This window comes from Tachyglossus aculeatus, chromosome 22 (genome assembly GCF_015852505.1).
Source record: "Tachyglossus aculeatus isolate mTacAcu1 chromosome 22, mTacAcu1.pri, whole genome shotgun sequence".
Lineage (NCBI taxonomy): Eukaryota > Metazoa > Chordata > Mammalia > Monotremata > Tachyglossidae > Tachyglossus > Tachyglossus aculeatus.
The window spans coordinates 5,958,019-5,971,992 of NC_052087.1; the positions used below are offsets into that span (position 1 = coordinate 5,958,019).

Sequence of the window (13,974 nt, forward strand, 5' to 3'; positions counted from 1 at the left end):
CTTGGGAAGTACAAGTTGGCACCATATGCATGCAGATCACTGTACTGAGCACTTGGGAGAGTACAATATCACAGAGTTGGTGGACGTTCCCTGCCACAAGGAGCTAACAGTATAGAGGGGAAGACAGACATTAAAATAAACTGTGGCTATGTACATAAGTGCTGTGGGGCTGAGGGTGGGTTGACTAAAGGGTAGGGGAAATTAAGGCTTCGTAAGGGATGGCCTCTTGGAGGAGATGTGATTTTAATAAGGCTTTGAAGGGGAGAGAGTGGTAGTCTGTCACATATGATGGGGAGGGGGGTGGGAGTTCCAGGCCTCTGGCAAAGGATGGGCAAGATAGTGTGTGACCTTGGGCAAGTCATTTCACTTCTCTGTGCCTCAGTTACCTCATCTGTAAAATGGGGATTAAGACTGTGAGCCTCACATGGGAAAGGGACTGTGTCCAACCTGACTATATCTTTCCCAGTGCTTTCCCACTGTCCTGGTCCAGTGCCTGGCACATAGTAAGTGCTCAACAAATACCATAAAAAAAGATAGACAAGATCGAGGTGCAGTGAGTAGGTTGGTATTAAAGGACTGCGTTCCCTCGACTCACAAAACCGCCTTCTGAATTCTACCCTCTCTTTCAAACATGATTCCTTCAACAACTGGTCCTCTGACAATCTCACACCATCAACCCCCATTCCTGGATCACCTGCCCAGTACAGTTCCCTCACTCACACCCTGGAACTCCCTCTTCCTTCATGTCTCACAGATCTCAGTTCTCCCTCTCTCCAAACCCTTCTAAAATAATATCTCCTCCAGGAAGACTTCCCCACTAAATATTTAATCTCCCTACCTCATATTCCACAACTCCGATGGCAGCACTTTAATCCTCATTACCCACATAGCACTTATGTACACATATTAAATATTCTATTGCTTCCTCCAATCTGTAATATAGTTTAATTTCCATCTCCCCACTAGATTATAAACTCCTTGAGGGCAAGGATAATGTCTGTTCAATCTATTTCACTCCTCCAAACACCTTCTCTACATAAAAAATGCTCAATAGATACTTCTATCTTTATTATTAACTCTGTGACAATCGTGAGCACGTGTCAACTGTGTGTTCATATGTGACAGTTCAATATGAGCTGTGGCACATTCTTTTCAACGTGCATCTTCCAATTTTTTAAGAGATATATAGATTTCATTTCTAGCTTCTCCTCCTACCAAGCATCATTTTACATACTAAAAGCTAGGACCGTTGAAATCACCAACCTAACTGTATCCGCATTTTCTTCTGAACAAAATTTAAAATGAACCAAACAAACCATTCTGGTACTTAATTTCCTGGGCAGGTTTAGAAGGTTCAGATACTTGAGGGCAGTATTTTTCCAAGCACTTAGTTACATTGCTCTGCACAGAGTAAGCTCTCAATAAAAACTATTGATTGATCATCTTATGACATCCTGTGCTGAAAAGACAGTGACTCTGCAAAATTTTTTCTCTTGTAATTTTACCTCTGTGATTGTTTTGCCCCAGGTGTGGACTCCCTCTTCAGGTCTGCCACCATTTAGGTAGGTCCACACTCTCTTTGTACTTGGTTGACTATACAGGCCCTTGATTTTGGATGCCCTTTGTTGAGCTGAAATTGGAGAATTTCCTTTTTCTTGAAAGACGTGAAGCTCTGAAAGATGTGCCTATTGAGGAAAGGACACCTGATTAGTAATATTATTTCTTTTTCCTAGCATTCTCGTCACAAGGAACAGGGAGAGACCGCAAATTGACTTCCTCCAACATAATAGGCCATCTAGTTTTTCACGGAGCAGGGTTAGGAAATGGAGAGATGAGTAAGGCAGCCACCTTGGGTTCCACACCAATCATGGCCATGACATCTGAGGAGAACAATAAGACCTGTCTTGTCCCCAGACAGGTAAAGTTCTACCTCCATGCCATCACCGCCAACACCTCTACAGACTACCACATCCTTGGTCTGGGATTGCCCCTGGGAAGAAATACTGCTCTGGGACTGGGAAAGTCTTTCAGGAATTGCAAAAATCCCAGCTCATGATTGAGTCATCTATGTGGGGGCAGCCTCTTCTGCAAACCCAGAGCCATGCCTGCATTCTGCCCTGTTTCTGCCCCTCCCATCTTGCTGGCCTGGGCTGGATTTGCACAACCTTTTCCTTCAACCTGTTGGCACTGCTCAAACGTGAGCTGGAGAAATCTCTGGAGGTAGCAGTGGCAGCACACCACGTGAGATCACATGTCCATGCCAATATCAGCACCAGGGTCTAAGGGACTCTGCAGATGAGAGGAGTCACCTGGAGCATGCTAGGACAGGGCTGCCAGTTAGCCATAGCCACTTCTGGGACTCAAAGTGCACTCCCACTAGTAACGGTAGGAGTTCTGAATGGAGAAAAATCACCACAGATTTTGACTTTCGGTATGTCAAATTGAAAAACTGTCCAAGAAGCCATTGGCAACCAGGGCTCTCCTCTGCTTGAGTCCAAGGCACATCAACAACCCTGCAACCTGCCAGACAGGAGACCCCAGGGGCCTTTCCCCTCATTGTCTAGCTGACAGAAGTTCAATGACTCACATTCATTTTATGGCCCGTGATTATCCTGCTTAGTCTTGCAAGAAGTCAGGCTCCCAGGAGACAGTCCATTAGCCCAGTAGCCTCCACGAGGATACATTTCCCTGACTTATAGCAAGGTAAATTCCACAAATTTGAAGAACTCTATTAAAGTGGGACAGACCATTTGGATGAAAAACTTCACAAAGCAAAGAAAGAAGTTTTCCCAGGTCTCTATCATGAGTCATCTCTCAAGATCTGACCTTTCTCATCTCCTCATTTTTATGAAGCGCAGTACTGACTGATGAACCATATGGACCGAAACTACTTTCTGAATCCCTCACTACACAATGCCTCTAATGCCATTACCATTTCACTCTTTGCTCTTTACGCATGTTAAGAAGTACCCTCAGGAGTGATAAGCAACAAAGGCATCAGGCTCTTCTAACTGTTCTCATAGTAATTGCCTGTGTCCATATCCACTGGGCCTTTTTTCCCTTCTTTTGCTGAGGTCATAATTCCTGGTCTCCATTCAGGCCAAGAACACTTTCATCTGAGCCAGGTGTCTATTGGTGCCCTTCAAATGCCAACTCAAACTGTGGCTTCTGGGACATGCTGGTTAAGTGGCCAGTAATTGACACGCTGTTAAAGGTGCAGTTTAAAATTCAACCTTGAGGAAAGATTTCTGTACAAGCTAAGTCGTTTCTCAATTATTTGACTCTCCCCCCAGCTGAACGTCCATACCTCGGTGTGTTGTATATGCTCCTGGAGTTTCTTCTCTTCTTGAGTTTGTGCTGGCCGGTTTTTGACAGACACAGGTTGCAAAGGGCTGTTGGAAATCGTACAGGCCAAATCGCAAGCTGCTACTCCTCGCCCTGAAAACCAAATGTTTGACAAAATTATTTTGTAATCAGTTGACTTCACCTTAATGTACTCGACTTTGTGTTGGGGATTCTGTATTGAATGAGCCACCCCATTTTCAATTTGTATCCCGAGCCGAGAGTGGGAGGAGGAGCTGGGAAAGAGCCTAAAATGAGGGAGCCCTGTGAGGGCTCTAGGGTGAGTCCTGGGCTTGGGGGACAGCCATGAAATGACAGGGAGGTGAAAGAGACACTGCACTAACTACGCTGTCAATTTACAGCTCTTGGTGGCAGACACCAGTGAGGCCTGGGGTGGGGCCTACAGAGGATGGTCTGGAAGACCAAGAGCCACAGAGATGAAGGATTTTCAGAGGACCTGAGCGGGTAAGGGAGAGGCTTCGGGCCTGCCTCTTTTTGGTTAGCCAAGCAGGTTTTCCTGCCGCTGTGGGGGTTTTCTGGGAGAGGGTTGGTTGGTGTCCCATCCCTCTACCCTGCAGCTTGGCAACCATTGGGTATTGTGGGGGCTTTACCAGAAATCTGGAGATCACTGAATTTATTATTTTTTTAAAATAGTATTTATTACATGCTTTACTATCTGCCAGGAGCTGTATTACACGCTGGGGTAGAAACAAGCTAATCAGGTTGGACACCATCCCTGTCCCACGTGGGACTCACCGTCTCAATCCCCATTTTATAGATGAGGTAACTGAGGTATAGAGAAGTTACATGACTTGCCCAGCATCACACAGCAGACATGTCGGGGAGCCAGGATTACAACTCAGGCCCTCCGGCTCCCAGACTCATGCTCTCATCACTAGGCCACACTGCATCAGCGTGGCTCAGTGGAAAGAGCCCGGGCTTTGGAGTCGGAGGTCATGGGTTCAAATCCCGGCTCCACCACTTGTCAGCTGTGTGACTTTGGGCAAGTCACTTCACTTCTCTGGGCCTCAGTTACCTCATCTGTAAAATGGGGATTAAGACTGTGAGCCCCCAGTGGGACAACCTGATCACCTTGTAACCTCCCCAGCGCTTAGAACAGTGCTTTGCACACAGTAAGTGCCTAATAAATGCCATTATCTCATGCGGTCTCATGTTTCCCTCTAGACTGTAAACACATTATGGGCAGGGAAAGTGTCTTCTCATTCTATTGTATTGTACTCTCCCTAGGGTTTAGTATAGTGCTATGCAAATAGTAAGTGCTCAATAAATACCATTGACTGATTGTTTGTGGGGTGGAGCCAAACCCAAACTCCTGAGCAGCACAAAATAATAATAAAAATAATAATAATGGTATTTGTTTAGTACTTTAGCTATTTGCTAGGCATTGTACTACTACTACTAATGAGAAGAAGAGGAATTACGGTATTTGTCAAGCACTTACTCTGTGTGCTAAGCACTGGGGTGCATACAGGATAATTGGGTTGAACACAGTCCCTGTCCCATACGGGGCTCACAGTCTTAATTGAGGGAACTGAGGCATAGAGAAGTTAAGTGACTTGCCCAAGGTCACACAGCAGACAGGCAGCAGAGCTGGGATTAGAACCCATGACCTTCTGGATACAAGGTAATCAATCAATCAATCAATCGTATTTATTGAGCACTTACTGTGTGCAGAGCACTGTACTAAGCACTTGGGAAGTACAAATTGGCAACATATAGAGACAGTCCCTACCCAACAGTGGGCTCACAGTCTTAAAGGGGGAGGTAATCAGGTTGGACACAGTCCTGCCCCACACAGGGCCAAGAGTCTTAATCCTCCTTTTATAGATGAGGGAACAGAGGCACAGAGAAGTTGTGACTTGCCCAAAATCACACAGCAGGCAAGTGGCAGAGCAGGATTAGAACCCATGTCCTCAGGACTTCCAGGCTCTATCCATTAGTCCGTGCATCACATTCTAATGTGTCCCCATCCCACTGTGCCCAACACCTACCTGCCCCATCCTGACAGAGCCCTGGGCGAAGCTAAGTGCTTCTTGAGGCTTGAGTCAGAAATCAGAAGTAACTCATGAGCCCCCAGGCCTGCTCCCTATTTTGCCACACTGATGGCGCTCAGTGGAAAGAGCATGGGCTTTGGAGTCAGAGGTCTTGGGTTCAAATCCCGGCTCTGCCAATTGTCAGTTGTGTGACTTTGGGCAAGTCACAACTTCGCTGTGCCTCAGTTACCTCATCTGTAAAATGGGGATTAATCAATCAATCAATTGTATTTATTGAGTGCTTACTGTGTGCAGAGCACTGAACTAAGCGCTTGGGAAGTACAAGTCGGCAACACATAGAGACAGTCCCTACCCAACAGCGGGCTCACAGTCTAGAAGGGGGAGACAGAGAACAAAACCAAACATACTAACAAAATAAAATAAATAGAATAGATATGTACAAGATAAATAAATAAATAGAGTAATAAATATGTACAAACATATATACAGGTGCTGTGGGGAAGGGAAGGAGGTAAGATGGGGGGATGGAGAGGGGGACGAGGGGGAGAGAAAGATTAAGACTTTGACACCCCCGTGGGACAACCTGATCACCTTGTAACCTCTCCAGCGCTTAGAACAGTGCTGTGCACATAGTAAGCGCTTAATAAATGCCATTATTATTATTAATGAGATCATACTAGCACGTCCAAATGATGTCAACAGGTCACAAGGAGTGGCCTGGGCTCTTACTTTGATGGGTGCCATCCTGAAGCTGCCACTGCATATCATAAATTGCATATTTCAATAGTGGGAAATAACATTTTTAACCTGTATTGTCATGCTTTCCATTATTTTGGAACATGCATTCAATAATAAAGTACCTTCCACACAATAAGTCTATCGGATTAAGGGTTTCCAAACCAATATTCCTAAGATCTATTACCCAGAACCATGATTATCTCATGCTATGTAAGGTAATCCCATTTTTCCTTCAAGGAATAAGATAAAGAGATTCTTGATATATTCCATAGTAAGGAATTCTATGAATAATTTAATTCACTGATCAAAACAGATTAATGCATTTTATAATGCTTAATTCTTCCATGAACAAAAGGGAAACAAACTTACATGCCCTTTGGAGATATATATTTCAGGCTTCTAAAGCTATCCCTGAGCTCTGTGCTATCCTTGAGCTTAGTACAGTGCCTGATACATAGTAAGCACTTAAACAAATACCGTAATTATTATTTCTTTGTTTGGCAAATAGTACTAAGTACAAGTACCATTTCAAAAAAAAGTACTCTGCATATATTCAGAGATAGAAAGAAAGGAAAAGAGAAGAGAGAAAAAGATGGGTGGAGAGAAAGCAATTGCCTTTCCTAATATTGCTGTTCCTGCTATTGAAATATAATGCCAAAGTATATTATTTTTAAAACCATATTACTGATGTTGATAAACTGGACCTAATGTGAAATTGTTTTGAGTCATGTAAACACCCCATATGTTTTCTGTGGAGAAATGAGGGAGGAGAAATATGGGCTTTGAAGATGTCATAATCCATTTCCTCCTTTAAGAAGCACTAAAAGTCAGAGCTGTAAAAAGATCCAGCAGCAATAGCCTTTCTGCCAGAACTGACTGGACTAAAACTACATGTGCCCAGAGTGTGTCTACATATATAATTTATGGATGTGAAAAAAAGAAAATTGATTCACTCAGAAGATGAGTTATAGAAGTAATGGTATTAGGTAAGATGCTCTGGGGGAGACTATGATGTAATACACATATAACAAATGTAAAACCAAACATGTGGCTTTCTCTCAATTCTAATCATAAATATGCAGTTAATATGTATTTATCAAAGGCTGTTGCAAACATCTTTTCAACAAATGAGATTTCACTTAGAATGCCACTTTGACCACTCACATCCTGTGTCACCCTGATAAATAATAACAGTTTATCACAGAGCAAACCATGAAGAGAGTTATGGTATTTGTACAATGAGAAAATTCTGCATTTTACATTTTCTTTCAGCTTGCTTTTATTGTTCTTTGAAAATGATTGCACTTGCAATATAATTCCACAAAGAGACTGTCACCCAGTCATTACAAAGTGTTTTAGGTACTTGGCAAGGTTTGCATTATGAACTATCAGATACTTATGCAAATTAGACCAGATAGTAAAGAAAGCTAAGTTCATTCAAATCAATCAATTGTATTTATTGAGTATCTACTGTGGACAGAGCACAATAATAATAATAATAATGGCATTTATTAAGCACTTACTATGTGCAAAGCACTGTTCTAATCGCTGGGGAGGTTACAAGGTGATTAGGTTGTCCCACGGGGGGCTCACAGTCTTAATCCCCATTTTAGATATGAGGTAACTGAGGCACAGAAAAGTTAAGTGACTTGCCCAAAGTCACACAGCTGACAAGTGGTAGAGGTGGGATTTGAACCCATGACCTCTGACTCCAAAGCCCATGATGATAATGGCATTTATTAAGTGCTTACTATGTGCAAAGCACTGTTCTAAGCACTGTTCCATGCTCTTTCCACTGAGCCACACTTCTTCATGCTGCTGCACTAAGTGCTTAGGAAAGTACAATATAACAGAGTTGGTAAACATGTTCCCTGCCCACAAGGACCTTACAGTCTAAAAGAGGAGACTGTAAATTGAACATATCAAATAATTATATAATTATTGAATACAATAATAATCCATTATAGTTATTCAGTACTGGTAAATTGATATCAATTAGTCATTTATATAATTTACAGTATTTAGTATGATAAATTATTTCTTTTTCTTATTGCCTTTTTTATCTTGTGTGATTTTTTTTTATAGATTTCATAAAACGCTCAATAACTTAAAAACCTGAGTACAAGTATAACAATAGTTCTCTCCTTGTCATCCCATTACATGTGCTTACAAATGAATGACAAATTCCTAGATGACCAGGTATCAGAAAAACTCTTGTTGCTAAGAAATCAGTATTCAAATGATCTATCATCTAACCGCTATTTTTGGTAACACATTACTGCCAAGGTATGAGTTATCAGGAAGTAATTCTCTAAGGAAAAACACCAGGCAGCAACCTTAGTGAGGCCCAGAACAACTTGCTCCTATTGTTCATCCCCCTTCCTGCCCCACAGCACTTATGTACGCATCTGTAAATTATTTATTTATATTAATATCTGTCTCCCCCACTTCTAGACTGTAAATTCGTTGTGGACAGGGAATGTATCTGTTTATTGTTGTATTGCACTTCCCCAAGCACCTAGATTAGTGCTCTGCACACAGTAAGAACTAAGTAAATATGACTGAATGAATGAATTAGCTATAATGGGGCTTGGTTGATTTCATACTGACCTTGTAACTGCCTCATTTTATGTTTTGTGACATCCAGATCAGCCAAGACTCTGCTTTTCTTTAGCCAGTTTTGTTTCTTTAGTCTTTCTGACTTTTGTAAAGCTGTGGGCATGAACATATTTAGCATTTGTACTGGAATATATTATGTCTTGTAATAAATAAGCAAACGACTGGTAAAGGACACGAGTCTATTGAAGAGGTTCACTTAGAAATGTGTAATTAAAAAGTGAGGTTCTTCAAATGAAACTATGAGAGATTGCAAGGTACTGTAGACTAATAATTGTAGTAATAGTGATATTTGTTAAGTGCTTAGTAGGTGCCAGCACTGTACTAAGCCTTGGGGTAGATACAAGACAATCGGGTTGGACACAGTTCCTGTTCCACATAGGGCTGCTCACAGTCTTTATCCCCATTTTACAGGTGAGGCAACTGAGGCACAGAGAAGTTAGGTGAGTTGCCCAAGGTCACACAGCAGACAAGCAGTAGAACTGGGATTAGAACCCAGTTCCTTCAGACTCCCGGGCTGATGCTCTAGCCCGTAGACCACATTGCTTCTCACTGCAATCAAGGCTTTATGACATAGCCTTAACATACACATTAGCTGCATTTCATTTTCTACTTCCACAGTGTATTCTACAGTGATGGAGACCTAGTTTTGAACTATTCATTTTTTAAACACGCACCTACTGCCTAAAGGGTATAAGTCTTGAAAATGGAAATGTGCCGGCAAGTTGTTCCCAAAGTGAATTAAAATCCATTTGTTATTTCCTAATGTATCACATTAGAACTTGTTGAAAGCACATGCCTTTATCAATCAAATTAGCCAATTTCCCTTGCAAAACACTAGATTCTAGGAAGGCAAAGAGGCAGAGGTGTAAAGTGTGAACAGGCTTTCATCCATCTGATGCATAGCCAATGATGGACCGCCAATTTTTTTTTTGCAAAAATGATAGTATGGTGACATGACCCTGGTCTTGTTTATTTTCCATAAAGCCAAATCACTAGTTTACAGTTTTCTCTCTCTCCCTCTCTTCCACCCCGTCCCCCTCAACTGGCCCTTGGAAGAAACCAGAAACATAAGATCCTTACCGTCCGGTGGTTGAAAAGGCTCCCCACAAGACACCCAGACATCAGTAGGATTTCTGAGGATGGAGGTGAGCAAAGAATCATCAACATGATTGAGACTATGTAGAATCACGGATTTTGGAGATGATTTAATTTTCACTGCATCATTCTGTTTTTTATCTAAAAGAAATGGCATTGCTTCATTTTATTTTAATAATCATTTAGACTTTAACTTCCTATTATTTTAACCTTTACTTCAAAAGTCATTTTTACCATTTAGACATTTGCTATAAAATATCAAAACAGAGTTAAATAGAATCTGGACAATGGAAGCGATCTAGTTATAAATACTTATTTTTGTAAAGTATCTTGATCATCTATGAGAACAAATATAGATTCCTTCCTATCCACACAATATCCTCATTTTTATCTCAAGGTTGATTAATAACTTTTCTTTTTAATTCATAATCTATTCCAGTTCCCATAAACCATTTTCTTTGTATTTAAGCTACTGCACATTTATTCATTCAAAATCGAATTAAGATGATTTTCTAACATTATGAAAATATGCACTTGGCAAGCTCTCATTTTTTTCTTATTCTACAAAAAGAGAAAAAAGGTAGGAATCCTCCCAATATTCTTGAAATAACCGCATTAAAGTGGCTCCCTTCAGCTTTCCAACAGGCTTTGCTTGGAGGAAAGAAGCATAGATCAATCGTATTTATTTATTTATTGAGCACTTACTTTGTGCAGACCACTGTACTAAGCATTTGGGAGAGTACAGAGAAGTAGCATGGTGGAGTGGATAGAGCACAGCCTAGGAGTTGGAAGGGCTTGGGTTCTAATCCTGGCTCTGCCACCCGTCTCCCTTGTGACCTTGGGGAAGTCACTTCACTTCTCTGTGCCTCAGTTACCTCATCTGTAAAATGGGGATTGACATTGTAAGCCCCAGGTGGGCAGGGCCTGTGTCCAATCCCACTTGCTTCTATTCACACCAGCACTTAGTACAGTGCCTGGCACATAGTGGCTGCATAACAAATACTAGAATTATCATTATTACTACAATATAACAATATATCAGAGTTGGTAGACATATTCCCTGCCCACAATGAGCTTGGAGCCTGGAGGGGGAGACAGACATTAATATAAGTAAATTACAGATATCAATCAATCATATTTATTGAGCACTTACTATGTCCAGGGCACTGTACTAAGTGCTTGGGAGAGTACAATACCATACAATTAGTAGACACATTTCCTGCCCATAATGAGCTTAAGTGGTATGGGGCTGAGGGAGGGGTGAATAAAGGGAGCAAATCAAGGTGACGCAGAAGGGAATGGGAGAAGGAAAAAGGGGAGGTTAGTTAAGGAGGGCCTTTTGGCGGGGATATATCTTCAATAACGCTTTGAGGGCTCAGTGGGGTGGTGTAACTTGGAACATGGAGATTTTCGTAAGACTGAGTAGAAGCAGAACTTGGGAAACCATAGTGAATTTAACCAATCATGTACCTGTTATAGTTACACTTTCTGTGCCATCAGGGACTGCATCTTTCACTTCTCCTTCTGAGCCTCTTTGTTTCAGGAATTTGTTCACAGCACATGAGACTAAACCACGTAGAGACAGAACTTTGGTTCCATCACTGGTATATAGCCTACAGGCTGTCCTTGTGAGTCCCAGCTGCACAGCACATTGTTTAAGGAGCTAGAAAATACAGGAAAATTGATAACTAAATAGGCAATCAGTATTGAATGTCTACTAACTTGGCTAATCAACTGCAATCACTGTTTACAGCATTCTAAATTTAGCTCCAACCCATGACAACTTTTTACCCAATTCAGATATTACTGTCCTCTAACTCAATGGAGCAGTCATATTTTGGAATCACAATATTTCCTAAAACAGTACAAAAGGAGTACCCACAAACCAAATTTAACACTGTTGCTGTAATGGACTTTACTGTTCTAAAAAATCATATTTAAAAAGCTCTTCAAAAATATACTGAGTAAGAAGATGGCAAAACATTCAGCATGTATCTCCATTTACAAGTAGAGGTAAAAAAATTGTCTAAGGCCTCATAGAGAGAGACAGATTGAGAGAACAGTGATTTGTCTACTGGGTAGACATCTCTGTCCATTTGTCCAGGACAGTTCTTGCTTATCTTTGTTGCCATTAATGTTACTGCCAGGGATGGAAGTAGCATTTGAATGCCAGTTACTTACCATGGGGAATGTTTCAGCCACGATTAACTTCCCATTTTGGTATCCTGCTCCATTTCTATATGCAATTATTTTCACAGATTTCTGACTCGCAGTCGCCAAAATATTTTCAGATGTGGTTTGAAGGGATGCCTCAGTCCGCAAAGACGAAAGGAGCTTTTCATAATAAAGCACAGTATTTTCTGCCTCCTGAATTGATAGATCAGCCTGTGGAATGCCACGGAAATAGACGATGAGGCCTGCCTTGACTTTCCAACCCATAGTTTCTGTCCAGGCATATTGGCCAAATTTGGATCCCTATCATTTGTGTAGGAATAAGTTAATTCTCCCTTGAGATTTATGTAAAGAAACTAGGTGTTTTAAGTTTCAAAATGTATTTGCTCCAGACATGCAATGAATTTTTACATGTGGCAGTGTTACAGATGGATAGGCTCTTTTCCCCAATTAACTGATCTCCAGAATATGTTCATATTATTTTAAAAACTTCAGAACTTTTCAAAATCCACTGTCATAATACCAAAACTTCTTGGGACAGTAGGTGGCTACTATTGAACCATTACTTTTATAAAAGGTGACAAAATTGAACATGCCAGAACTCCACAGAGATAATCTCTTTTAAAGCTTGCAGAACACTTGTAAAAGCCTACCTTTTAGTGAATATCAAGCAGCTTATGTAAGGACAAATTCCCCTTGAGATACAGGAAGAGCTTTCATTAATGCCAATGAAACATGAATGCATGGAAGAGGAAAATGGACTCTTACTGAGGCACATTTTGTTGCGAAAAGAAAACATCTCTCAAATACGTATTAAATGTGTTGTGATAGAAAATTTACACAAATTAGGTTCTCCTCTAGACTCTAATTAGATTTTAAAATCGCAGTAGCTAAAACTGCATTAGTATTTGCCGACAATATCATCTGTTTAGTGGACACTCAAGATATATTTAAGCTGGGAGAACACTGGTGACTGAACTGTGACAAACTGACCTATAGAGACTCAAGGGGTTACTGCTGAAAACTTTGCATTTCTTTCAACATAAGGGCATCTCAATAAAAAGTTGCTGTCCCTCTGCAAAGTGAAAGTTGCACTCATTAATTCAAAGACTTCATGTAGCCTTCTAACCTCCTTGAGCAACAAAAGCCCAAGCAAGCAATAAAAAGTAGAACGTGGAACCCCCATTCCCACCCCCAAAGACAGATGCAGCATCAGAAGTGCCAAAGGATTTCAAGATGTAAATCAAGCTGTTCATAGAGATAAAAGAAATCAAAGCAGATCAAATGGAAGGAAAAAAGAAGCAGCCAAAGGGTCCACGAATTGAGTGAGAGGAGGTCATATCTGATGAGGCAGAGGGAAACTGACAGCAATAAATGGCATTCAAAAATATCAACACCTCACGTCAACACTGTTCCCACGACTCTGTTGATGCAGCTTAGCATATTACAAACCTGGGCCACATGGATGAATTTGAAAGGTCCTAGTGAGAATCGGCCTCTATTCCTGGAGCCAGAAGCACAGACGAACCTACTACCTGGAAGTAATGGTTTCAATTCCTTCTTCCTTCTTCTGGACCTTGTACAAGCCAGACACATCATTATCCTTCGCTTGCCACCAAGCACAGGAATACAGAATCCCTAATTTGGAGAAGAAAAATAAGTGATTCCTTTAAAAGGAAGTTTTACTCTCCAATTATTTCCTATAGGGATTTATAGCTTCTTTACCCATTTTACACCGCTTTATGTTAGAAATATTTTGTGGGGATCCTGGAAATCCTTGTAAATTCCAATATTATTTTATGGGCATATAAATACATTTCGCATTTCCCTAATCAACAGAGTCCTGCATTCTAGAAAGAAGCACATTTACTCGTAGGCTTATTTCTAATTCTTAAGATAGGGATTTCCCTTTTAAGCCTAAAGAAGAGTGAATTTGGAAAATGGATGACAGAAATTTATTTTCCTGAGTACACACAAGCCCAGGATTTTGATG

The 13,974-nt window shown here is 41.0% G+C and overlaps 1 protein-coding gene across 1 annotated transcript in view; it reads right to left on the reverse strand.

Moving 5' to 3' along the window:
• Window positions 1-13,974, reverse strand: part of DCDC1 (doublecortin domain containing 1) — a 405,509-nt gene that overhangs the window by 24,279 nt on the left and 367,256 nt on the right. The window contains exons 28-34 of the mRNA XM_038764553.1: window positions 13,434-13,619; window positions 11,991-12,194; window positions 11,280-11,472; window positions 9,795-9,950; window positions 8,706-8,807; window positions 3,308-3,438; window positions 1,506-1,685 (exon numbers count right to left, since the gene is read on the reverse strand). Of these exons, the coding sequence (XP_038620481.1) occupies window positions 1,506-1,685; window positions 3,308-3,438; window positions 8,706-8,807; window positions 9,795-9,950; window positions 11,280-11,472; window positions 11,991-12,194; window positions 13,434-13,619 (1,152 nt within the window). The remainder of the gene's footprint in view (window positions 1-1,505; window positions 1,686-3,307; window positions 3,439-8,705; window positions 8,808-9,794; window positions 9,951-11,279; window positions 11,473-11,990; window positions 12,195-13,433; window positions 13,620-13,974) is intronic.